Source organism: Brassica rapa, chromosome A09, assembly GCF_000309985.2.
Source record: "Brassica rapa cultivar Chiifu-401-42 chromosome A09, CAAS_Brap_v3.01, whole genome shotgun sequence".
NCBI lineage: Eukaryota > Viridiplantae > Streptophyta > Magnoliopsida > Brassicales > Brassicaceae > Brassica > Brassica rapa.
The window spans coordinates 18,544,169-18,570,737 of NC_024803.2; the positions used below are offsets into that span (position 1 = coordinate 18,544,169).

The 26,569-nt window shown below is 33.9% G+C and overlaps 2 protein-coding genes and 1 long non-coding RNA gene across 3 annotated transcripts; 1 reads left to right on the forward strand and 2 right to left on the reverse strand.

Annotated features, from left to right (window-relative positions):
* The first annotated feature begins 1,918 nt into the window (after nt 1–1,918).
* LOC117127933 lies at nt 1,919–5,847 on the forward strand. Its single transcript, XR_004450923.1, has 2 exons — nt 1,919–3,791; nt 4,737–5,847. It is a non-coding gene; the product is annotated as an uncharacterized LOC117127933 (long non-coding RNA).
* Nucleotides 5,620–13,109, reverse strand: LOC103833880. The gene is made up of 3 exons (XM_009109929.3): nt 7,869–13,109; nt 6,067–6,609; nt 5,620–5,967 (listed from the first exon to the last, which is right to left on the reverse strand). The coding sequence occupies exons 1-3, from the start codon at nt 8,715–8,717 to the stop codon at nt 5,863–5,865; spliced, it is 1,497 nt and encodes a 498-aa protein (XP_009108177.1). The 5' UTR covers nt 8,718–13,109; the 3' UTR covers nt 5,620–5,862.
* Nucleotides 13,110–18,028: 4,919 nt separating this feature from the next.
* On the reverse strand, nt 18,029–21,955 carry LOC103833881 (mitogen-activated protein kinase 5). Its single transcript, XM_009109931.3, has 6 exons — nt 21,282–21,955; nt 20,868–20,997; nt 20,657–20,794; nt 20,249–20,581; nt 19,990–20,173; nt 18,029–19,910 (listed from the first exon to the last, which is right to left on the reverse strand). Exons 1-6 carry the CDS (start codon nt 21,443–21,445, stop codon nt 19,738–19,740), a joined length of 1,122 nt encoding a protein of 373 aa, XP_009108179.1. The 5' UTR covers nt 21,446–21,955; the 3' UTR covers nt 18,029–19,737.
* Between the last annotated feature and the right edge of the window lie 4,614 nt (nt 21,956–26,569).

Sequence of the window (26,569 nt, forward strand, 5' to 3'; positions counted from 1 at the left end):
TGAACAAGGATGGCTCAGCTACTGGAGCACGTGTGGATGTGCTCTTCTTTTGGCTCTTGTTGAAGTCCTTAAGGGCTTTGTCCACTCCCTTAACAAGGTTATCACAAATTTGTTGGACATCAATTTGAAAGGGTTGCCTTTTTGGATCAGCCACATCTCTGGTTGTTTTTCTCCTTATAGCTGGCTGTTCCTGCACACTAACAAACTCATCAAAATAATTCAAAGGATATTTAAAAGGAGTTTGAGAGTTAGAATTTCGTTGAGGCTTCTCCTTGTTACTTTTCCTTTGCAAACCAAACATCATAAACCTGAAAAATCTCAACACAAAAGTTAGTAGATAAAAACCTCACACTCTCAAGTGTTTAATCTCACCCACTCAAGTGTTTCTCTCAGATTTAGGTGATCACACACAAGTTTCTACTCAATGTTCTAAGAGAACAAATCAAAGAATCTCAATGGGCAAATCCAAGCAAACAAGGGAATTTTCTCAAGAAAGAAAGATAAGAGATTTTTTTGATTTTTGAAATCCGTTTTAACCACCTCAAAGGCTGGATTTCTCCTCAGCCAGCAGGCTTTCTCTTCCACCACCAATCCACAAAACAAACTTTGAACTTTTTTTTTTTTTTTTTTTGAATCAAATCGTAAATCTTTTTTTTTATATATATATATATATATATATGGATGGTAATGAGGGGCCCGGATTTAAGAAAGGTAGAAGAAGAAGTGTTTGAAGATGATGGAGAGATGAGAAGATGGAATGATAATAGAGTTACCGGAAGAGTGGCTCTGATACCACTTGATAGAACCAAAATCGGGAAGGATCACTTTAGCTGGGTGTTGGATATGAACCGAGAAGGCAATTGGCACTTCTGGAACTGAAATGGATTGAAAGGATCGTCAAGAGATGCGGAATGGCTCTTGATATACCCACGATCTAAGGCTAACCACCAAAGAAAGAATGAATGTGTTGGCTAACCACCAAACAACACACAAAGATGAATTGGCTGACCACCAAATCAACAAGCCGGTTCAAACCGATGAACTAGCTAAGAACTCTCTCTCTCTCTCACTCAGAGAAGAAACGAAATAAACAACCAAAACTGAACTGATTTTATTCATCAAAGGGACTACATATTTATAGTGTTTTGTAGTCAAAGACAATAAAAGAAAATGTGGGAAAACAATGCATAGGAAATATAAATTTGACTAGATCTAGTCAAGGCACGGAAAATAGAGAAGACTAGATCTGGTCAAGGCACGGAAAATAGAGAAGACTAGATCTGGTCAAGGCACGGAAAACGGAGAAGACCAGTCAAGATGTCTAGATTCATCCGAACCAGATGGATGCACGGGGTAAAGATAAGGACGCTTGCGGGACTGTCCGGATGGTCCGCCGGATGAGAATGCATGTCCGTCTTTGGGTTTTTCACCACCCAAGCTAAGTCTGGCTCGACCCAAGTCAAGTATGGCACGGTGAAAAACATGAACCTCGGTTGAAATGTTCAGAACGTCCTGAACTCCATGCTGAGCTGGTTCCATGTAATGATTTGTGGTCTGCGGCACATCACCGCGTATCCACGACTCAAATTTGGTTGACCCACACCCGCCCCGCTAAAACTCGACTCAATCCGCACCTGCATCCACATGCTGAAATTTATAAATCGATCGATCTGCACCCGTCCCGCGGCTGGTCAAACCGGGCGGGACCCGCGGGTAATGACCCAAATTCCCAGCTCTACATGCGGGATATACGGCGAAAGGTTTCTTGGGCAATAATGCTTCTCTAAGATCTAACATCAATAGTTGTAAAAAAAGAAGATCTAACATCAATAAAGTTATTACAATTGGTTCCTAACCGAAAGGTTTTGTGCAACTATTTGATATGTACCTCCATGTATTCTACACGACCTGATTCTGGAATGGGTCGGCTTATCCACAGCGCTGCTGCAGCTCTTCGATACATATTCTTTAGCATCAACCGTTTTCTGATCAGAAGAGACTTCGTAAGTTGAACTGATTGTTTTCTTGGAATGTTCTCCAGCGTCTCGAGCAAGTTTCTAATAGTCTCGATACAACCATACTATGTCACAAAAATATCAGCTATATCGTTCAAATTTTATGTATTTTTTTTTGTTAGTATATAAATTAATCTGAAATTCAGAAAATCTACAATTAATAGTTACCAAATTTAGATACATTTTCTTTCGAATTTAAATATTTTTTTTTATAAACTAGCTATGAAACTATGAGTTTGATTAGTTGGTGTTGTAACTTTATCTTTATTTTGCTTTAGAATTTAAGTTGTAGATATTTTGGTAGTGGTTTTATTTTTATTTTTCCTGTGATTGTTTCTAATAGTATCCAACATAATTTCTTTTCTGATTCTTTGGCCACAGATTTATTTTTGAAAACTAAATCATAATTGTTTCGTATAAAAAAGCTCTAGAAAAAATGATTTTCCACAACTTCCAATCATGATGGTTGTACAAACATCATGAAAACTCTTGAATAAGAGTTATTTTATACTAGTATTGAGTAATTTTGCTTGCAAATAAACACATTTCAGTTTTTAAAAATTGACATGTACAGCATAACTATATTTTATCAGATAAGTAAATGCGTATACACTAAAAATAGTATTAACACACTTATAATTAAGTAACCACAAACATATAAACTTAGCTTGCTTTTGTTGATAAATTTTTACATTGATCTTAAATAGTTTGTTGAATATAAATATTAGTATGAAGCTTTTCTATTTTATTTCGTTTTGTTCTTTCAATATTTTCTCTAGTTGTATCCATGTACAAACTAAAATAATGTTACAAACCCAATAAAAGCAGAAAAAATCAGCATGTAACATAGAAACATCATCGCATGAAAAAATAATCAGTGCATAGGAATGGGAATTAATTATGTAGTCAAAATTATTAAAAAAAATTAGTTTGAGAATAGGTGAGTGTTGCTACTAAATTTTTGCTACTATAGACACAAATTGTAAGCTCATGTCAGACATAATTAAACCATTGAAAGTAGATTAGACACTTTTGATAACATATAAGCATAATTGCTTTTCCATGTTTCAGATTTTTTCAACCGTTCTTTTGAAGTTATATACGTATGAATGGTGACCATCGTCCCACCCCGCTCTACAGTTAACAGTAACAAAAATCTTTACATATACTATATATCTATACATTTTTATAACTGTTAAAACCACGCCGCAGTTGAACCGCTTGTCCCGCACCGCTCAAACCGCAGTCACCATTCAGAACCGTAATATATTTAAGTATACACACCAGGAGTATTTACCTTTTAACAAAAGCCATTCTATCAAAAGTCTTTCTTCTGATTCGACAATGTTTGTGTAACACCCTAAAATCCAAGCCCAAAAAGTTTTTGTGATTTAAAAGGGAAAGCCCATCTTGCAGCCCATTGTGATGAAAACCCTAGGGTTCCTTGCCTTTTCCTATAAATACAAAGCTTCTACTTCTTAGTCTCTCATCAGAAACTTTGAAGCGAAACTCTGCAGAGAAATATCGGAGACCGGAAATCCTAGCTGTCGACTCTCTCTCTCTCTCTCCTCGCGCCGCCTCTCCTTCTTTTCTCTCTCCTCACCGCGTCTCTCTCCTCACGATCTCTCTCTCTCTCCCGGCCGACTCTCTCTCTCTCTCTCCTCGGGCGTGAGCAGCCGCGAGTGGTGGTGGTGGCCGTGTGGTGTCGTTAATCTCAGATCTCATCTCTCTTATCTCTTGTTTTCACATCCAGATCCAGATCTAGGATAAGATGAGGTGTTCTACCAAGATCTTGTTCATGTTCTTTTATATTGTTGAATGAGGAGTTAGGATTGTTTAGATCCTGATTGATGCTAGGTTGATAGATCATACTACATAAAGAACGCTCATATTGATTAAGGACATTAATTGAACTGTCTTGGATTGATGTGTGATATTGATATGATTCTTTGATATGATTCTTCGGACTGAGTGTTTGTGAAAGCTAGGATGTATAGAAAGAATTACACGATGGTCATAGAATATTGTTAATCGGAATGATAGATGAATGGTAGGACATCCGTGAATGGTTGTTTAATGAATTAAGTGTGACACCGAGAACGGGTGGGGTCATAAAGGGAAGAAAGATTGAGTCTAAGTAAATGAAAGAAAAAGGAAAAGAATAAGGAAAAAAAGGAAATATGATTGAATGATTAGTAAATTACCCGAGGAGGGTGGATAGAAAGAAAACGCGGCGGCCGCGTTCAAAAACGGTGGAGATGCGGGGCCATAGCATCAGTAAAAATGGCAGATTAAGAATAGAGGCGCCGGTAAGATTGAGTCACACCGAGTCTTGGCGGGAAGGGGTAGTAATACAGTGCAAGGGTGGACCACATCTGGTGAACCGGATGTTGAGCATGCCAGGGCAGACGACTCCACAGAAATACAACAAGAAAAGAGATGTAACGGATCGCTTGAGCTGTGTAGGTCCTAGAGTTCTAGGATGTTTGGAGTCTTAAACCGAATTATGTGAATTAGGTGATGACTGATTTCATTACATTGCTTGATTTGATGAAATGAAACGAATGTAGCTAGTTAATTAAGTTATATCTAACTGAGTGTAGTGACTAGCCGGTTCTCGTTTCGCATTGAGCAGTATAAAGGCTCATAGGAGAGACTGGTCTGGAATCGCTTCACTGAGTATTCTTTACTCACCCCTCTTTTTCCTCTCTTTTTTCGCAGAACTATAAGTGTAAACGTTGATGGTAACGAAGGAAATGCACCTGAAGTTTTGGGACCAGTAACGGGACACACAGAGATATCAGAAATGTAGATATGTGTGTCTTTAACCTCGTGCCCGGGAATTCCGGTTGGAAATGGGAAAGGGGCGGGTGTTACAGTTTGCATCTTCATTTGTGGTTGACTTCTATCCTCCTTATCTTTCCTTCTCTTTCTTCACGTTAAAAAAACCTCTTTGTTCGAGTTGAATCTCCAGCCATTCAAATCCACCATGTCCACTCTTTCTCGAGCTTTCATATCCCTAAACCGGTTCCCAAGAAGCATGTCCTGCTCTGCCGTAATCAACAAAAATGTATGAAGGAGGGAGATAGCACTATTAGGAATAATCCTCTATCAGCACTCGCTCTAGGATTCAGGACATTCAAGATGACCCCAAATATAAATTAGGATTTTGAAAGCAAAGAAGAAGAAAAATACATCCTTTATATTATGTTTTTGATCGATCAAAAAGGTTTTTCTAATTTTCTTTATCGAATGTGATAAAAATTTGGTAGATATAAGAGAATGAAAAATTAAAGATCGTGGTTAAAGTATGATCGTGGGTAGTTTACAGATTATTTTTTGTTCTAAATATTATTTTTTGAGTTTTTTTCTTAATTTTTTACATTATTATGTATCAGAATATGATTGGTTGAGTGACTTGCAATTTAGTATAAGATTAGGATATATACAAATGTCTTGTATTCTCCAAACTCATGCATTATTATGTATAACAACACATTATAATTTTTTAAAAATTGTCGCATATGTCTTATGTACAAAATAAGAAGCAAAAATTTGTGGTATAAGATATAATTATATTATATAAAATATTTCATATACAAAGTTGAATCTAAATCATATTATATATAATCCTTCATATAACTGCTGGGTAAATCATATTACTATATCTAAATCAATTGTTGCTATATCTAAATCACTTGCAACAATTCTTTTGTCATGGCTAAAGAAAGATGTAAAAACAAGAAATTGGTCTCTCTCATAAAAGCAAAACTATAAGAGTGGAAAGCCTAACTAAAAGCCTCTGATTGTTTCTCTTCCAAATTTCATCTTATTAAAAAACTGGAATCTACTTGACTTCAGTAACTTCACCTGCTCTACATACACCAACATTGATCCATAATGTATTGTTCCTCTTTGTTTGTAATACCCTGCAACAATTCCTTCTCGGTGACTGGAAAAAGAAATACATTAACCACGACGCGTTAGCATATTACTTCAAATAAATTATAAGGTTTAGCATGTTAAAGAAGATAATTCACCATTTACTTACCCTGTCCCATAGGTGAGGGTCCGGTTTTTTGTAGACTACTATAGTGTTGATCTCCCCCGGGTTAGTCATCTCCCACCGACAAGCCGGATGCGGAACCCTATGCCTCGTGTATTCACTAACCGTAGTGTTCAATTGCTTGTCAAATTTCGCACCCGACATGTAGAAAACGAACGGCTTTTGGCATGGATTGCGACTCACTGGCCTTGTATTGAATGCATAGGCGGTGTAATCTGCTTTTTTGTACCAATTCAAGAAAGTTCTAGAAGGCATTTCCATTTCTCGCGGAGAGAACGATCCGCGAAACACCTGGACCGCGTATCCCCATGACACTGAAACCGTCCAGCTCTTGTACTTGTCGTAGCATATTGATTGCTGGAGTACTCCGGCCGAGTCGAGCTTCATCGGTGTGGTTAGTTTCTTGATGGAGCGAACGCGGGTCATGTTTGGGAAGATGGGTTCCACCACGTCGAGATGGTGCATTGATACGAATGGTGTTACTGGGTGGGCAGCGAGGAGGCCGAATAAGTTCCCATGAACGTCGTACTGCAACAAGAAAATACATATTTCATCAATGTTACAAAAGGTAAATAGGAACTTGTAGCTTATACGCGCTTCATCGCGCGTAGATGAAAAGAGTTACTAGTCTCTAAGACTTTTTTCTAATGATGAACTGACAAACGGGTCGTATTCCGACATGTAGGAATCTAACTATAGACAAAGACAGGCGCTAGTCATGCGCCACGTATACAAATTATTGTAAATTAATCTCTTTAAAACAAACTAATGATAATCAACCAAAAAGTATATCTTCTGTTTTATTTTAATTGTTGCTCCTTGTGTTTTTATCAAGTGTTCAGAAACTTTTTTGTTGCAAAATAAGTATCGTTTTAGCATCGTCATGCAGAATTTGTTAACTTTATTTTTAAATTTATTTTTTATTAGTTAAAATATAGTTAAATGTATTGTTAGTGATATTTTTATATATAAAATACACAAAATTAAATATTTTTTTAATATGTATGCACAAATCTAAAATGATAGTATTTAATATGAAACAAAAATAGTATTAAATGTCATCTTTTACACTTAATTAATATATTATTTTATTTGATTATATTATTTAATAAAGTAAAATAATAAAATTAGAAAAACTAGAAATAAATGCACTGAAAATTTATGACGCTTAAAATGAAACAATTTTAGACTATAGAAAATACAACAATTCACGCTTGTAATATTCTTTGTTGTTTTAACTTGTCATTTCCAATATTGTAACTTCTGGTCGGCTGTTTTAAAAATGTTTTAGTAGCTAATTATTACCAGTAATCAGACACACACTCGAATCTCCATAAATAAACTAATGAATGTCAGCTAAATAGGTAAAAAGCCAAATAAACTTGAATGCAAATAAATTCCGACAACTACCAAAGTTTGCTAAAACTGAAAGTACCTTGATTTGTTAAACTCCAATTTTTTGGAACTTGTTTTTAAGCTCTAAGGCTTTAGATCTCTTTAACAAACCTTAAAAAGAGGTTTATCAGATCCATTGGCTCTATGAGGTTTACCAATATACAAAATCAAACTCTTGGAACTACCCATGACACTAAGAAACGAAAACTGAAAGTTATCGACTTTAACCAAGCAAAACATCAAAATTCAGTTAAACTCAAGATCAATCAATTGATTATTTCAGTTGGAATTTTTTTTCCATCTCTGTAAGGCACCCACTTGTGAGTTTTGATCAACCAATATAAGCAACCATTTAAAAAAAGTTGCAGAGTTCTAGTTTGAAAGATTCTTACTTGATGAAAACCTTGCTCCTTGGTCAATGGAACTCCAAGCTCAGCCATACAAGCTTGTATACGATCATCGGAACCGTACAAAGCCGGATACCTCTGTATACACCGATCCTGAATCTTGCTCAAAGCCACAGCCAACGGATAGCTAATAGCGAAACCTCCTCCACCGTAAGCCATTCCATAAGAAAAGAAAATGTTCTGCAAATGAGATTCCGACAAGCTCCCAATGTAATACATCTGCCCGTGGTCGTACTTCCTCAGAACCCTAATCAGATTATCGGTGACGAAGACAGTGTCGTCATCGCCCATCACGAACCACCTCACGCTCTTCCTCGAATCAGAATCAAGGTGCTTCAGCGTCTCGGAGATGATCCTCGAGAGTCGTATCGCCGATCTGCTTCCTTTCTTGTTGGCGTAAGGAAACGACGACGTGTCGCCGGAGATTCTAATCGGCGGGAGGTTTTCTTGATCTCCGGCGTCGGTTACCTCCTTGTCTAACCACACGTAGCCTCTCATCTTCTTGGGTTTGTACCAAATCTTGATATACTCTTTCCTCTTTTTCCACAGCTTCGACGACGCGGCGATACCGAACACCACGTGGTTTAGATCCGTCGCTTCGTGCTCCCCTGCAACCGCCTCAGCCGCAGACGCAGTCGTAGTCGCCTTTTTCTGTGGCCTTTGTTGGAGAATGGTCTCGGAGAAGGTAAGATATTGGCAAGGGCGTGAAGTGGAGACGATTTTGAGAGTGTAGATGATGTAAGTGACGGAGATGAAGAGGATGAGCCAGATCATTAGTTTTCCACCCGGTCGGATCATGGATACACCCGACGAGTCTTTTTGGTTTCCTTTCATTCAATCTTTTTCTTGAAAAAGAAAGACAGAAGGTCGAAAAGTGGGTTTTGGTTTTCTCCCTGTAATAAATTGTTTTAATGGAAATAAGATTTAGATACCATACGAGGAAAAGCTCAAGAAAAAAGTTTGCGAGTTTTTTTTTGGTGTCTCTCAGGGTAGAGAGAGAGAGAGAGAGTGCTGAGGTTGAGAGAATACAAGTAGAAACTCAAGAAACCAAAAGATGGAAATAAAAATAGATGATAAAGGTAAAAATGGGATTTGTTGTTGTTGTTATTGTTATTATGAATAAATTTTTTTTTTTCTGATTCTAACTTTTTTCTTTGGTGTTTCTGTTAAAAACTTTCTGTAGGTGAAGAAGAAGAAGTAATGTTCAATGTTAAATGTTAAATGTTAAATGTTAAATGTTTGTGTAAAAATGGGAAAATTCAATGATTTACTATGTGCGAAGCGGTCAAATGTTAAGCTTCCGTCATGGATCACATTGGCCAGATCTACGTGTCACGTGTTGCTCTTGTCACGCAATTACTTCTTTTTTTTAATACTGCAGATTTTTGAATCCGTGAAAGACGAAAATGAAAGAACGCGCTGCCTGTCTACGGACCATCCACGTCTGTTCCTCGTTCATGAACCCCATTCTATTCTAACAGTCAATTAGTGTGTTAATTTTTCCAAAGGTTAAAAATTATGTTTACTAACCGACCCGGCAGTCATCACATGATTTTTTCTGTGCTTTAAATCAACCCAATATGTTACTCATCCTTCTACTACTCCAATTCAAACACACTTAACTATAGAATTCTAAATGGATGTGTGACATATAAGGTAAGTCAATTTTGGTAACATAAGTAGCCAAATCAATTCTCTTAAGTCTTTCCATTTATCGCAACTCGGGATGTTACAATTTACTATCTCTCAAATAATGCAACGTCCTCGTTGTGCCCTACGCCAGGTCTAAAGATGCTTCTCGAATCAAAACCGAGATGGCTAACCAGGTCTGATACCACTTGTAACGCTCCGACCGCCCACGACTAATGGACCACCCACACCCGCACTCTCGGCCTATAGGCTCCATCCCGTTCCAACGAGTGTGTTAATTTTTCCAAGGTCCGAAAGTCATGTTTACTGACCTTGCAATCACCACATGACTTTTCTCCGTGCTTTGGCCTCATTCATACGGCATCGCGAATCACTTCTCGATAAGTCACCCGTCCTTCCATTACTCCACCTCAAGCACGCTTAACTCTGGAGTTCTAAACAGAACTCTGATGGAAAAAGCAAGTCACCTTTGGTGATGTAGATAGCTAAATCAATTCTCTTAAGTGTTTTCATATATCACAACTCAGAATGTTACAATAACATTAGTTAAAAAACTACATTAATTTTTTAATTGTTTTTAATGAATATAGATATGTAAAACAACTTTAAAATATAGAACTAACTATACACAAGATAAAAAAAAACTGCAGATATTTTAATATATAAAAGAATGAAAATATATATTATTATTTCACTGTTTAAAAAATATTAATTGGTTATAAAAAATATTTTAATGTACTAATATATGTAAATATTAGATGATTGTTAATTACAGGCATGGATTTAGTAAAATAATTTACATAAAATGAAAATTAATTAATTAGAACATAAAAGCATGTATGTGTAATACTATATTTGTAGAGAATTGGTAATTTTTCTACTAGTATTATTGAATATAAATTTTAGTGTTTTAAAGATAATAAAATTTTCATAATTCATCAAAGAGAAAAAATTACCCTGATTTCATATTTTTAATGCACGTTGATATATGAGAAACCTGAAAAATATATAGAAACAATTAATCACAAGATAAAAATGTCATTTCAACATTATAGAAAAAAACATATTTGGGATAATTAATATATATAAAAACGGGAAAACTACAAAAACTTACTTCTTAGGCAGATTTTTAACTTGTGAATGTAAATAAAAAATGAAAAAAGTTTTTAATTTATAGACGAAACTGTATTATTAGAAAGAAAAAAGAAGCCCATGCATTTGGCCCCCCTCTTACCTGCGGGACAAACCAAATTACACAGAAAAAGGTCATGCATACAGTTTATATTTTTTTATTATTTATCTTTGGTTCTGCATTTTCATGGTTGAATGGATACTATGCGTTTGAATGAGACACATGACAAATGCATACCAAAATGCAGTTTTTTATGATGCAGATTGTACTGCATTTTTTTTGCCATTCACCTTACAATATGCAAAACAAAAATATATATTAAAATAATAAGTAAACTGCATCCAAATCAATGTTAGTCATAAATTATTTGATCTGTAAATAAGAAGAAAAAACGGCTGGACAATTGATATGCATTTAATCTGCAAACTACTAATCTGTATTTATCATGTTTGGTTAGTTTTTTATTTTTTATCTGTATTATTTGGATCTGCACTACATTCAAAGCCTATTTGCATTCCCCTCTACATTCCAACTTATCCTGCATTTTTCCTGCAATAGTTCTGCCTCACATTCAAACTCTATATATTAACTTTTCTTTTCGAGAAGATACAACTAGGGATGGATTTTATCGTTATCCGTGTCAATTTGAAGTAAAAAATGGATATCAAACTTTGGGAACAGTTTATCCAGCTCCACTTCAACTAATATTCTTGCTTCCCCCATATTTGTTGGATCTAAAAAAAGTTTGTGTGTAAGCATCGGCTCTCTTAAACCTGATGCTATGTGCCTGATGCTTAGCCTAGAGAAACAAGAGTCTGAAATATTTTTAAGATTTACCCATACTCGTAAGGTAGAGATCTCTGGTACTTTAAAGAGTTGTCAGAAGTCCAAGGTGCCACAAAGAGTAGACAATCATCAACATGTCACACGCCCCATTGAATAACCCATTTACGAGTATTTTCATGAGGGATATAAAAAAAACGATGAATCTCCTAACTTCTTGCAAGTGATCCTACATTCCCTACCCCATAACCTATTCAATACTGCGTGTATAAGACCTCTAGGAGGACTTAAGCACCTATGAAACTGTCCAACAACGTATTCTTCATTGTTTTATTGTTCTAATCTAGGATAAAATTGTCCACAGTCTGTCGCTGGCGCACACCAAAATATGTCACATGTAAGAAGTGTCTCTAAATGTAATAGAAAATTAAAAAGTGTCCCTTAGTGTAATCAACTAAAAAAAACTATTCTTATCGTGTTTTAAAAGATGCTCTACACATTATTATTGGAGTCTAGTTATTTTCTTATCATACTTTGCGTTTATTTCTTTTCTTTTTTCTAGGAACCAGCTTATGTCACATATACATATAATTATAATATAGAAAACTTAGATCATTAACACCAAAAAATTGAAATCATTTTACTTGACTTGAGTTATGTGCTTTTCTAACATTTTATATTTTCTTAAGCTACATTTAAAACTATGCGCTTAATATTTTATCCAAAATTACCAAATAGTTAATTAAAAATAAAATTTTCATAACAATAGATTTTATCAAATTTTATAAAACATTACATTTAAAGCATTAAAATATATTTTTCTTGTAAAATCATTCATTAAATCATGTAATAAAATCTTTCAATCATTAATGTATCAATTGATGACAAATCAAGCCCATTTAATCGATTTTGACATATTAGACTAAAAATAGTTATATACTAGGATAAGACCTGCCCATTGCGCATGGTGACTTTTTATGAAAATTATTTAAGAAATATCGTATGAAAAAATAAAATTTATATTCTAATTAATATTTTTTGCTCTTAAACCATTTTTTAAAAACTTTTTGTTAATTACATAATTTGTTTACTGTTGAGCTGATCTCATTTTTAAAAATATTTTAGGTAAAAAAATCACTTATCGCATAAGAACCTAACGTTTATGCCGAAGAATCTCAGGCCTACTATTTGGTTACAATGAAACTATGTCAGCTCGGTTTTATATCATGATTTAGCAATTTAAAAGTTAATTATTGTTATGAAAGTTTACGTTCACGTGTCAATCCTATGTCTTCATTATTTTTCTCATTTTTGTGTCGTTTTTTATTTTGGTTATTGCTCGATATAAATATTGGTTTTTGAGTTCATTCTCATTTCATTATTTTATTTTGGCATGAGATTTTGAAAATGATTAAGATTTGAAATTATTAAAGAGATACATACTTAAGTTAAGATCTGTGCCTTGTGCAGAAAAAATATTTTATATCTATTACTTATTTTATGTTTTCTGCATATTATGAAATAATAAATTAATAACTATATATTAAATAACTAAGAAATCAGTTACTATTATGTAATAAATTGGCGTGCGCATATAAATCAAACGATCGCTCTTGTTTATTCGCAATCATTTTAGAATAAAAAAATCAAAAAATCAATGTTAGTTACCGTATATGATATATAATTAAATTTAAATGATATTAACATAGATATATAGTATACTTTTAATATAGATATTTATTAAATGAGATTTCTACTCATATAACTTTATGATTATTTTCATATTTGTATGAAAAAAGTTTACACCAACGATTTTTTTTAATGTGGAATGTTTAGTGGTTTCAATAATTTATAATCATTTAAAAAACAATGAAGATTTCAAAATTAAAATATTAACTTTTCATTATATGTTCAACGCATATATCAAAATATAAATATGTATTTTCATATGATGTATAGTTTAGTTTAAACGATATGAAATATATATATATATATATTAACATAAACACCTATTAAAATAAAATTATTTATTCATATGATTTTATAATCATTGTATCTTATTATAGAAAAACAATTTAAACCTTGATCACAAAAGTTTATGTGAGACTTTTAACAGTTTTAACAATTTATCCTCGTTTTGAAAAATTCAAAATACAACATATACAAAAAAAATCTAAATTTTATTATATGATTAATGTAATTGTGTAATTTATTTTAATAATAAATAATTAAAAAAAAAAGTGATAGAAAGTATACAGATTGTTAGCAAATCTTTATTATTTAAAATTATTAATTACCACATATATCTTAATTACGTTAGGTAATTCCGTAGGTTTTATTTGAGGAAAGAATATATAATAATTTCAATTTGATAAATGAATAGTTCTTAATGGACATACTATATAATAAAACATTCCCTAGCAATTTAATTTTAGACTAACAGAATTCTCAATTGATTCTCAAATTGCCACGTAAGCAAACTTAGCATTCAAATTACGTGACAACTGAACGGGGTACTTTTTTAATTAGTACAAACTTCAAGTTATAACTTAATAAATGTTTCTCTATTAATATATAAGGGATCAGTTTTAGTTTTAAAATTCTTACTCCCGGTATTGATTCTTGTAAAAAATTTAGTTCCATAAACAAACCATCGCCTCATGTTTGAATGCATATTATTTTTAAAAAAAATTCATATTCAAACATAATGCCTTCAAAGTATTATAACTAAAATTTTCAACAAATATAGATTTGACTAAAAATCTCTATTAGTTTTATTTATCGATATGTATATATTAATAAGAAAGTAAAATTAAAATATGCCTTTAAATCGTATGCCATAATCGATCCCTGCATGAATTTAGACGCACGGGGAAGAGGAAGGGAAACTGCAATTGCAGTCTCGTCGTACTAAACCACTGGGGGACTTATGGTTGTTACATTTACTACACTGATCAAAAATATGGCTCTTCTTGTTCTTTTTTTTGAAATCTCTAAGGCAACTCTCTATTCCATCATTTCCGCATTTTCCAGGAAGCAGGTTTCTAACATGACACCTGTTGGAAGCAGCTTTTACTTCTACTGTTTACAATGAACAAAAAAAAATATTATCTAATAAATAACAAAATTTAGTTTTTCTTTTGATAATGCAACAATTTGAAAATTAGGTCGATATCTCTATCTTCCACAAATTATCAGTCATAAAACAAATATTAATATATACCTATAGGATAGCTCAAAATGAGCAACAAAACAACACAAGAAGCAATGAATTTCATAGTTCAATATCAGATAAGAGATAGCATAAACAATGATTTGTTTCTTGTTAAGAAAATAGTTCCTAACATTCATAATATATATACACAACAAATAAGATAAAAATAGTTTGTTTTATTTAACTTGTGAAAAATAGAAAAATAGAGCAAGGTCAACGAAATTAACGTGATCAACCATTTTCAGATTTTTATACTAATTTTGAAAATTACAAAATCATAATTGACTATGTCAATTTGAAGATGAAGATGAAGAAATTTAATGTAACTGCACAAATATTTTGTGAATATAGTTTTTATGTCTTCACCAAAATATTATTATTATAAATAGAAAGTTTTACTATTATTTAAAGTTAGATAAATGGTACTTAAATAAAATAACCTGTTTTAAAAAAAAAATTATAAAACAGAAAATATTTGTAAAACGTTTTTTTTTAAACCTTCATCAAACCGAAATGAAAAAGTACATCTGGTTGGAAAGAATACTATTTTAGTCAAAAATATTTAAATATGTAATTAAAACCCATTTATGTATTTGTGTTTTTTTTTTCCCTTAGCAAAGGCAGACGCAACATTGAGTTGAAACGAAACCTGTAAACACTGATATTAAAAACCATTACTAAAATTTTGAGAAATAGTTACATCTTATCAATCAAAACATTCACATTGATTACCAAAACCACCTCAAACTCCTCCCTAAACAATAGATAAACCCAATCAAACATTAGATGTCTACAAAACTAGAACCATATAGTAATAATGATCTTCATGACTAAATAGTGAACATGTGAGCATCTGTTATTACAGTTTTGTGAATATCAATCTCGTTAATTATTTGCTAACAAAATATACTATGACTAAAAAATGCGCGAATGCGTGCACATATAAAATATTTGCTAAAAGTTTAAATTGTTTAAACAATATTAGTAAAATGTATTTACCTAATAATTATTTTTTTGTGACTCAATATTTATTTTATTTCATGTATTTTGATATTTTGTGAGATATATTATACATATGCATATTATGTGATGAAAATAAAAAGCTAAATTTTCTTAAGATAAAACATGTTTTAAGAGATGTAATTGTAAAATAAGCAAAATCTCTCTCTCTCTCTCTCTCTCTCTCTCTCTCTCTCTCTCTCTCTCTCTCTCTCTCTCTCTCTCTCTCTCCTCTCTCTCTCTCTCTCTCCCTCTCTCTCTCTCTAGGTCCCATGAGAAAGTGCCTTGAAAGTGCATTGTGAGAGAGAGAGAGAGAGAGAGAGAGAGAGAGAGAGAGAGAGAGAGAGAGAGAGAGAGAGAGAGAGCGAGTGAGAGAAAGAGAGAGAAAGCGAGAGCGAGAGTGAGCGAGAGAGAGAGAGAGAGAGAGATGGAGACAGTTGTGGATCCATAAATTCTTTTTACCGATGTCATAAATTAATTAATTTATTTGGAATTAAATATTATTAAAATATTTATAATTTTTAGTATGATATATTAAGCATATATTTTTTTATGAAAACTGTAATATGTCAAACTTTTCAATAAATGAAGATTATCAGACTTTTAATTAAAACATGGGTTGAATTTGGTTTTAAAAACCCAGATATATTAAAAGGAACAAATAATTAGATTAAATTCTTAAGTTAAGCCCAGAAAATGAAAAAAAAAACTGAATTAAAATCCAACAGAAAAGTTAGAATGAAATTTGGGCTTTCAGCCTGATTCAAAAAAAATAATGAATTAGGGTACAAAGAGTGCATCGAACTCAAGTTATGGGGTGTCAGAGAAAAGGCTTTTAACCAATTCAGCTGCTTTTGACAATTACTTCTAGCCTACAAATGAAATATAAATTATTTATGGGGTGTCAGCTGACACCCCTACCCTACACGTGGGTCCGCCTCTGGATAGAGAGGACTAGTCTGCACCATCAAGTTTTCATCAGTTTCCGTGCAAAGACAAGACGTTTGTAACAATTTCTTCAGCTTCCTAAAAAACAAATTGATAGAAAAAAGGCGTCAACGTGCTGACAAACGAGGACACACCTCGAGGAAAACAGATAGATGAGAGTCTACTAAAGCTGATAAGAGACTCGAAAGTGGTGTGGGGATCTTCTCGGAGAACTTTCCAGAGTCTAATTGGTGCTTGGACGAGCTAGTGGAAATCGAGAAGCAAATGAAACTAAAGAAACTTGATCCTCTTCCCATATTCTTCGCGGTTGAGACCTCACATGTTAATCTTATAGGACATAATCCTTTCAAAGACATTTTACTGCGGTTGGAAGACAACGAGCGAGAAAAGGCTAAAAAGGACGGGAAGAAGGCGTTAGAGGATGCAGAGTAGAGGTTTTTCATGTGGAGGGGAGCTTTGAAATCTATACCGGGTCGGGCTTGATGTATAAAAAAACAGGTTCAATTATTTAGGTCGAATATATATAATTTTAAATAGTATAACAACAACCAACATCTAGATGTTGTTTGCTAGTAAAATCAAGCTTTTTGAATCTAAGAGTATCTCTAACCCATTTTTATATTTCTTTATAGTATTTAAAGGTAAAGTTACTCCAATATATCTCGATCTCTTCTTTTAAAAATATAAACAGGTGTTTTTTATATTTAGGAGAAATATATATGTTATATTTATTCTAAATTTAATTTGAGAAAAAATGCATTGAAGTAAATTTTAACTATATTATAAAATTATATTTTAAAGATAAAATTCCAAAATAAATAGTGTTTTTTTTTCAGATCGGAGGCAGGATTGGTTGGAGAAATGACCAACAAAACTAAGAATATCTTGGCCGATAATTCATCCAGCTAAAGATAAGTTATTTCCACCCATTCTAGGAGGATCTTCACGATCATCAGCTTCATTTCCAGTTATCTGTATATAACATGATATATGCGTGCGTTTTTTTTTTTGACGTCGAAAAGTCATTCTATCACTCAAGCTTTTGAGGTGGTTTGGGTAACCAAACCGAAATAAAACAACCAATAAAATGTAACTCCCTATGGAAGGATCTAGCAGTCTTAACTTAAAAGTCTGAAATATGTGTGCGTTTGTGTTAAACTTGTTACAAATAAAATATGTGTTGTGTGTCACATGTAAGAAGGAATGCTTGTGCGTGCTTTTGGGTTTCATTTGGAAGCCTCTGTTTGCGTTTAAAGGTTCCAGCTGGCTTTTATATGACTTGTGTAAACAAGTCCTACTTCCTTTGTTTTTTTCTTATTTGTTTTTTGTTTTGTCTGCTTTTTTCAGTGTGAATAAGAGAAATCGGTTCCAAAAATGGGGAGAAGAGCTTTCAGTTCCCCATGTATTTGTAACAAACACTTTTTTTTCCATCTAAATTTCATTGATAACACGAGAACGATACAAGGTTGAGATACTAAAGCCGGCGGAATACAAAGATATCCCCGGAAACTAATCCCGAAATCGGGAATCTATAACCCAAACACAAGGGCTACTAACCAACATCCGAAACTAAACACCTACTCTCCTTTAAAGAAACCCAGAAACAACCATTTAAAGATAAAAGAACAATGACTTAAATGCGCTAAGACTAGCCGGGGTTTTTGCAACGAACGACGCAAGAGAGCAAGCAACGCGGATGACTTCTTCATGAAGAGCATAAACCTCATCTGAACCACCTGTTCACGATGAAAACCACCAAACCACTGCCATGAACTCAACAAATAAAACCAGGATGTAACAACATCTGCAAGAGCACCATACTCAACCACACCTTAAACCGTAAGCCTCCACGCCTCAACCTCTTTATATTGCCTCAACCAGACGAAGCCACGAGGAAAACAGAGACCAAAGGAAGACCAGGATAAACACTAAATGACAAGGCGGAAGACGGGCTCCACAAACCTAAGAGACGAATAGGTGGTCTGAAACCACCTACTTCTTAAGGACCATAACCCGCACTTGCTCACCACACATCACCGCGAAATGCTACACCGTTGCTGAATCAAGCACCAACTAAGACAAACTCGAAACTAGATTGAAACCCTCGGCCGAAGGTACACACAGATGACGGAGGACGACAGAAACGGAGCTTAAGAGTTCTTCTTGCTGAGACATCGAAGCATGAGCAGAGAAGACATAACCACACAACTCACTACCGTCGTGGACATTCTCTCCGGCCGGATCTGAGCCTAGACAAGCAGATCTGAAAACTAAACAAACCTGCAACACCAAAACATCCAGATCTACAGAGGGCTTGGAAATAAATCTGAGAAGAAATCACAAATCTATCAACAAAAAGCCTTAACAGCAGTAAATAATAGCACAACAGGCCATCAGAAACCACCGAGAGGCACACAAAAGGAAGAGAAGGGTTGAGTAAAAAAAAAGAGACAACAACAAACGACTAACACCAGACGGACTGCTCCGACGGCGACATTGAAGACACGAGAGAAGGGGGTTGAGAACCTATTGTTTGTAACAGACACTTTTACCCTTCAATTATCGCATGCGCAATTAAAATCTCCAAATGTTCATTGACCCTACAAAAAAGTCATCCTCAAAATCATGACCCTTTAATATTCTTCTTCATCGTTATCCACATCACCTCGTTTCTCTTGGTACATATCAATGCTTTAAATTTAAAGCCTCTGTCCGTAATTCCCTTATGCCAATAGCATTCTTTTTCTACGCCAGTAGTAGGTCCTACTTAGAAATATCAAAGGAGGACCCACTGGGGTTCCAAATAAACTTTGATTTAACGTCTGTTTACTTACTTTTATCTAAAATCACAGGACAAAAAAAACCCAAGAAAATGTTGAAATGATCACTCACAAAACAGTATGAGCACTTGACACAAACCAGTCGCTATTTTTCCCGCTTTATCAGACCGGAGTTGACTGTTGAATGAATGTGGAACAGCAAAAAAAAAAAACAAATCTTGGGTTACAAGGAAGATCGTTACACATAATTTTCTTGTGTTACAAGATATATAGTTTTTTGTTGACCAGTGAAAAGGCTTAAACAACAAAGATAAAGCAGAAGTTCAAATGCTATAAGATGCAACTTTCTTAATTGGTCGGATGAGGATTGAACTTCACTGATTCTAGCCACACGAGCTCCTTAATCTCTTCTTCAGTGGAAGACGGGTTCTCAAAATCGAAACTGAAATGGTTGGAACAAACAGGCTCGTCGTTAAGGTCGTGAAGTGCTGACAAGAAAGGATGACACAATGCTTCCTCAACTGCAAGACAAAAAGAGCCATGTTCCAATATCAGTCTTATACCACAATCTCAGTATATGCACATACTAGATAACCATACCAGTGATGCGTTTTTCAGGATCAAACACTAGCATTTTCTCCAGCAGGTCGATAGCTATAGAACTCATACTAGGAAACCTAGCTGCAAAGCTCTGCCTCGGGAACTTCGGTAGTTCTTTGACATACTTTCTCGCATTCTCGCTTCTGAGAAACTCTAGGCTCGTTCCATCAGGTGATCCTATCAACTATATAACATAGCACACATATTAAAGACATAAGCTTAATGCATTGGTCCTGAATCTTTCTGTCTGAGAACAAACCTCGGTTATAAGCTTAAGCTGGTGGACATAGTCTTTCCCAGGGAATAGAGGTTCCCTTGTCATGATCTCAGCAAATATGCAACCAACAGACCAGACATCAATGGCAGATGTGTACTCAGAACTATTAAGAAGCAGCTCTGGTGCTCGGTACCATCTTGTTACAACATACTCGGTCATGAGATCTGTCTCAGATGTCGTCCTTGCCAAACCGAAGTCTGCAATCTTAAGGTCGCAGTTTGCGTTAAGAAGCAAGTTACTCGGCTTAAGGTCGCGATGCAATACATTTGCTGAATGTATGTATTTGAGTCCGCGCAGAATCTGATACAAGAAGTACTGCAGAGAACAGAAGAAGAGTCAAGTCATATAGTAAGAAATGAATAAGAGAGAAAAGTTGTGAGATGTTAAAACCTGGCAATGATCATCAGTCAAGGGCTGGTCTGAACGAATAATCTGATGGAGATCGGTATCCATTAACTCATAAACTATATAAACATCTGTGAATGTCTCCTTCTTTGGAGGTCTGATGATGTCTTTTATGATGACAACCTGTAATAACGAAGACCAGTTTACTTTAGCTACAACTCTTAATCGTGTAATAGTAGAGTAGAAGTAGCCTCACGTTCTCATGTTCTAAATGACGAAGTAGCTTAATCTCTCTCAGCGTTCGCTTAGCATCTACTTTGTTGTCAAAGGCTTTACCTATCTTCTTGATTGCAATCTCTTCGTGTGTCTCCGAATCTACTGCAGCACTAGAACAATACAATGTAATCTCATCAATCATTTTCTTTCACAAGATTATTTAAAGACGGAACCTTTCTTGAACCCAATTTAATAAAAAAAAAACTGAACTTTCCAAGCAACCCTGATTTAAACTGATTGCATTATATAATCAGGTAAACAAAATACCAATACTGAGCTCTGTATCCAATTAGGCTTTCAAGATTGCAAGAAAGATTAATACCCAAATCAAGAAACAATCCAGAAAAAAAAACATAAAGAGATTACAATTATAAAAAAGGTTTAAAATTGGTACCAGACAAAGCCGTAAGCTCCTCTACCGATTGGTCGGATAGGAGGAACATACTTGTTGGAGACTTCAAACATGTTGCCATAGACATTGTACTGAAAATATCTTCCTCCATGAACCAGTACTCCTTTTATGTTGTTTTCTGTCGCTGACTCAGTTTCAGAGGCCATTTTCGAATCAAGATTGACACAAAGATAAAAAAAAAACCAGATTCTAATTTTTTTCGAGATGAAGAAGAGATCAAAGCGTGTCTGGAGATTTTAACGAAGAAAATTATAATTAAATTAATAAGTTGAGAGACTCGTCAGAGGACAACGACTCTTTTTTTTCCAAGTTTGAAATTTTTTGAATAAGTCAAAGGGATCATTGAATATTCGTCCGCCACGTGTTCCTGTAATAAAGCCTGCTTAGCTGCCACCAAATGTAGATGAGAAAACTCTATGGCCCGGCCCATCTATTTAATAGCGAGGGATATTATAGTATGAGGTCTCCTCTATAGGACAGGACGCCTGCCTAATTATCTTTTTCTTTTCTATGTTTAAATTGCAATACTGCTGCCAATAAATAAAATAAAATAGTAAGTAGTTACGCTCAGGGACGATCCAGAAAATAACTTAAAGTGGGGCATAATATATAAATTTATGTTATATTAAATATAATTTAATAAATTAAATTTAACTAATATTAAATATAATTAAAAAAATAAAACTAAACTATTGTTTTTATAAACATTAGTCATTAGTTTCTCTCAAAATGAATAAAATATAAAATCAATTAATTTATCATTTTTTATTATTAATTTCAGAATTTTTAATATTCATTTTCAGTTTTATTTTAAAATTATATATACACAAAGTAATTTCATTATAAAACTTTATTCCTTTTAGTTTTTTTTATTTTTCTTAAGTAATTGAAAAAAAAAACTTAATAAAAATGATTGTTACAGTAAATTTTAATAACTTATACGTTTATATTAAAAAAAATAAAAAGTGACTGACATACTATACAGTGACTACTATTATTCTAAAATACTTTCAATCTAAATATCTTAATATTTGCGTTTATTTAAGGTTTAGTATTCAAGGAGTGAAGTTGGAATAAATAATTTAAAAAGTCATTTTCTAAAAGTAAATTTGATATGTGACATCAAGTTTGTGGTACAATTAAAACTCCCATATTAAGAAAGAAAACAAAATGGTTATAAAAAGAATAGTTTTGGGTAGTAAAATCAAAAGAACATATTTTATGGAATAGTAATTTAAAATGTGTAGAAAATTAAAGAAGAGAAATGCAATATATGTTGTACGAACCTGGGCTAGGCGCACGCGCAATTTAGTCTTTATGACTAAATCAGCTACACATTTCTTTATTTATATAGTTGCATAAGAAATATATAGAAGTTAGCATGGGGCACCTGCCACACCCGCTTCCTACGTGGATCCTCCCCTGGTTACGCTAGGCCGAAACAAGCATGGAGATTGCTAATTAAACCTTCCTCCTGCTCTCAAGGGTCTTTAAGGCTAAATATTACAGGAGTACCAATATCTTAGAAGCTATAAGCTATCAATCTTGAGGAGTATAATTCAAGCCATGCCTCTGATATGAAAAGATATTAAGTGGGTTGTTGGCAATAGAGAGAAAATTCAGATTTACAAGGACCAATGGCTCCATGGAGGAGAAAATGAAATACCTGCAGAGCTGGAAGCTGCTTTGTTTTCAAATTTGTTAACAAAACATTTATTTCTACCAAATACACAATTTTGGGATTTTCAAAATATTCAATCCCTAATCCAATAAAAAGATATTATAAGTCTTGCAGATTCGTCCTAGCTGCTCAGGAGCGCATGTTGTAGACTCCAAGTAAATCAGGAGAATATACGGTTCAGACTGGAAACTATATGCAAAAGGAAATGGACAGAGAGAGTCTCAGCAATCAGGTTCTTCCCTCTCCTTCGACACACAGCACAAACTTATCACTAAACTATGGAAACTAAAATTACCACCAAAGTTAAAAGATATTTTGGTGGAAAGTTCTCCATAATGGATTATTCTAAAATACTTTCAATCTAAATATCTTAATATTTGTGTTTATGAATTATTGTCTAAGGTTTAGTATTCAAGGAGTGAAGTTGGAATAAATAATTTAAAAAGTCATTTTCTAAAAGTAAATTTGATATGTGACATCAAGTTTGTGGTACAATTAAAACTCCCATATTAAGAAAGAAAACAAAATGGTTATAAAAAGAATAGTTTTGGGTAGTAAAATCAAAAGAACATATTTTATGGAATAGTAATTTAAAATGTGTAGAAAATTAAAGAAGAGAAATGCAATATATGTTGTACGAACCTGGGCTAGGCGCACGCGCAATTTAGTCTTTATGACTAAATCAGCTACACATTTCTTTATTTATATAGTTGCATAAGAAATATATAGAAGTTAGTATGGGGCACCTGCCACACCCGCTTCCTACGTGGATCCTCCCCTGGTTATGCTAGGCCGAAACAAGCATGGAGATTGCTAATTAAACCTTCCTCCTGCTCTCAAGGGTCTTTAAGGCTAAATATTACAGGAGTACCAATATCTTAGAAGCTATAAGCTATCAATCTTGAGGAGTATAATTCAAGCCATGCCTCTGATATGAAAAGATATTAAGTGGGTTGTTGGCAATAGAGAGAAAATCCAGGTTTGGAAGGACCAATGGTTCCATGGAGGAGAAAACGAAATACCTACAGAACTGGGAGCTGTTTTGTTTCCAGATTTGTTAATAAAAGATTTATTTCTACCAAATACACAATTTTGGGATTTTCAAAAGATTCAATCCCTAATCCAACAACAAGATATTTCAAGAGTCTTGCAGATTCGTCCTAGCTGTTCATGAGCGCAAGGTATACTGTTGTGGACTCCAAGTAAATCAGGAGAATATACGGTTCAGACTGGATACTATATGCAAAAGGAAATGGACAGAGAGAGTCTCAGCAATCAGGTTCGATCTTCCCTCTCCTTCAACACAGCACACACTTATCACTAAACTATGGAAACTAAAATTACCACCAAAGTTAAAAGATATTTTGGTGAAAGTTCTCCATAATGGATTACCAGTTGCTGATAAGTAGGAGAGGAATTAAGAATTATAATCTCTGTCAACTCTGCGGAGAAGAAAGAGAAACAATACATCACATGTTAATATTCTGTAGAGTTGCTGGAGAAATTTGTATTTCTGTTGTGGCGAAATTCCGGAACTCCGACAGAATTATGATGCTATGCTTCACTTTTTTCAATATTTGTTATATAAGTCCAAGTTCCATTCTCAAAGCAGACTTCCTTTCTTTATAAGATGGAGGATTTGGAATATGCAAAACAAACTTGTTTTTGAAAACAGAAGGGAACATATCATCCAGTTCGTACATACAGCAATCATGGTTGAGGGAGTTTGTAATGATGATGTTCAACATAATGCGAGTACTCCTCCCTTGACTCAAATAATGCAACCTACCAACCACAAACAAACTACTACAGATAGAGTTGGAATCATGTGGTCCTTGTTCAGCTAAGAAGGTACCCCTTGTCTCCAAGGAAGCTCTGCAATTGATCCTACCATTTCACCCCTCCTAGTAGAAGCAATGGCTATGTGGTTAGCGTTTCAGAAACTTCATGTACTTGTATATCAAGATGTGGTTTTCTTAGGAGACTGTTTGGAGCTTTTCAAGAGTTTGGAAACTATATCACGGGATGGAAGTGGCGGTTCATACACTATCAACGAAGCACATTCCACTATTTATGATATAGTATATATCTTTAGCTAGATATAATTATTTCTCTTTTCATCATGTCCCTAGAAACCAAGTTAGTGTTGCTGATCACCTAGCTAAAAGAGCTAGGGTTAACAATCAAGGCTATGTAATTTCCTGGCCAAACTACTAAGCCACTGTAACTTACCTTTACATGAAATGAGAAAAATATGTTGACAAAAAAGAGTAGTACGCTACACGGAACTGAACCGGAGCATCAAAACCCGTCGAACAAGCTTGAACCAAAAGAACCACCAAACAATTTTTCAAACGGAAGCAGAGGAGATGCTGATATGAAACGAACATGGCACAATCCGGATAGAACACATCAACAAAGACTACCATCATTTTAATTAACCAATCAGAAGGCTCGAAAAAGACAAATCAATCAATATAAGAAAATATAAGGCCCCAACCAAAAAGACAACCAACCACCACAGCCATGACCAGGTTCACCACGGCAACAAAAATGAAATAACACAGCATCAAACAAACCACGAGACATGGGGAAGCAAGGAAAGAGATCTGAGGAGACTCACCCTGGTTGCATCCAGCGAGCTTCACCAGACACCCGCAAGGAAGATATAAACCTCAAGACTCCATCCCGGCTCAGTTGAGCTTGGAACCAAACCGAACTCAAACTCGAATAGATATCCGAAAAAACTCAAAAATTTTAAAAACCCCAAAATCATAAAAACCTGAACCAATTTCAAATTAATATCTAAAATATCTAAAGATCTCAAAACATATATAAATTAATTATCTGTTACATGAATAATTAATTAAAGTATTTTATTTAATGTCTATTTTTGGTATTTTGTCAAATATTTGAGATTTTATGTTTTGACAATTGTATTTGAAGTTTGATTATGGATAAGTTTGTTTTTGAAATTTAAAAAATGTTGCTTTATTTTAAAGTTAAAATGATGTTTTATAAATTATAGAACTGTGATTATCGATAAAACTCTGAGGCTGAAGATATCAGTCGAAAAGAAGGGAAAGCACTTTGAAGAAGGGTTGATAACATGGTTTGAACAAGACAAGACCCATGAAGAAATAAGCAAAAACGTTTATTTTATATTTCTTTATACATAAAAAAAAAAACAAAAGATGCATTTTTAATGTAACACAGTTTTTTGTTTAAAAAAATTTTACATGCATTAGGAAATTTTTTTGTTAATTTTAAGTTGTTTATGTTTTTGTTCGGTTATAAACCACTTCCGAATTATGCTATCACACTTTTGTTAGAGAAAATTTTAAAACTTCCAAGTTCATCAACTAAATTATTTACTTTCAAATTATAAGCAAGTATTTGGATAACCGAAACCTAAATTAAATTGAACCTAAATTTAAAATGTCGTTTGTGATGTATTAGTATATCTTAATCAAAGATTTTGATCCGCGCTTAGAAAGCGCAGGTTTGTTTGTTTTTTATTTATTAATCGAAACTTATTTACAAATTACCATTATTTTTGTTTTGAACTATAACAATTTATTTTTTAGGT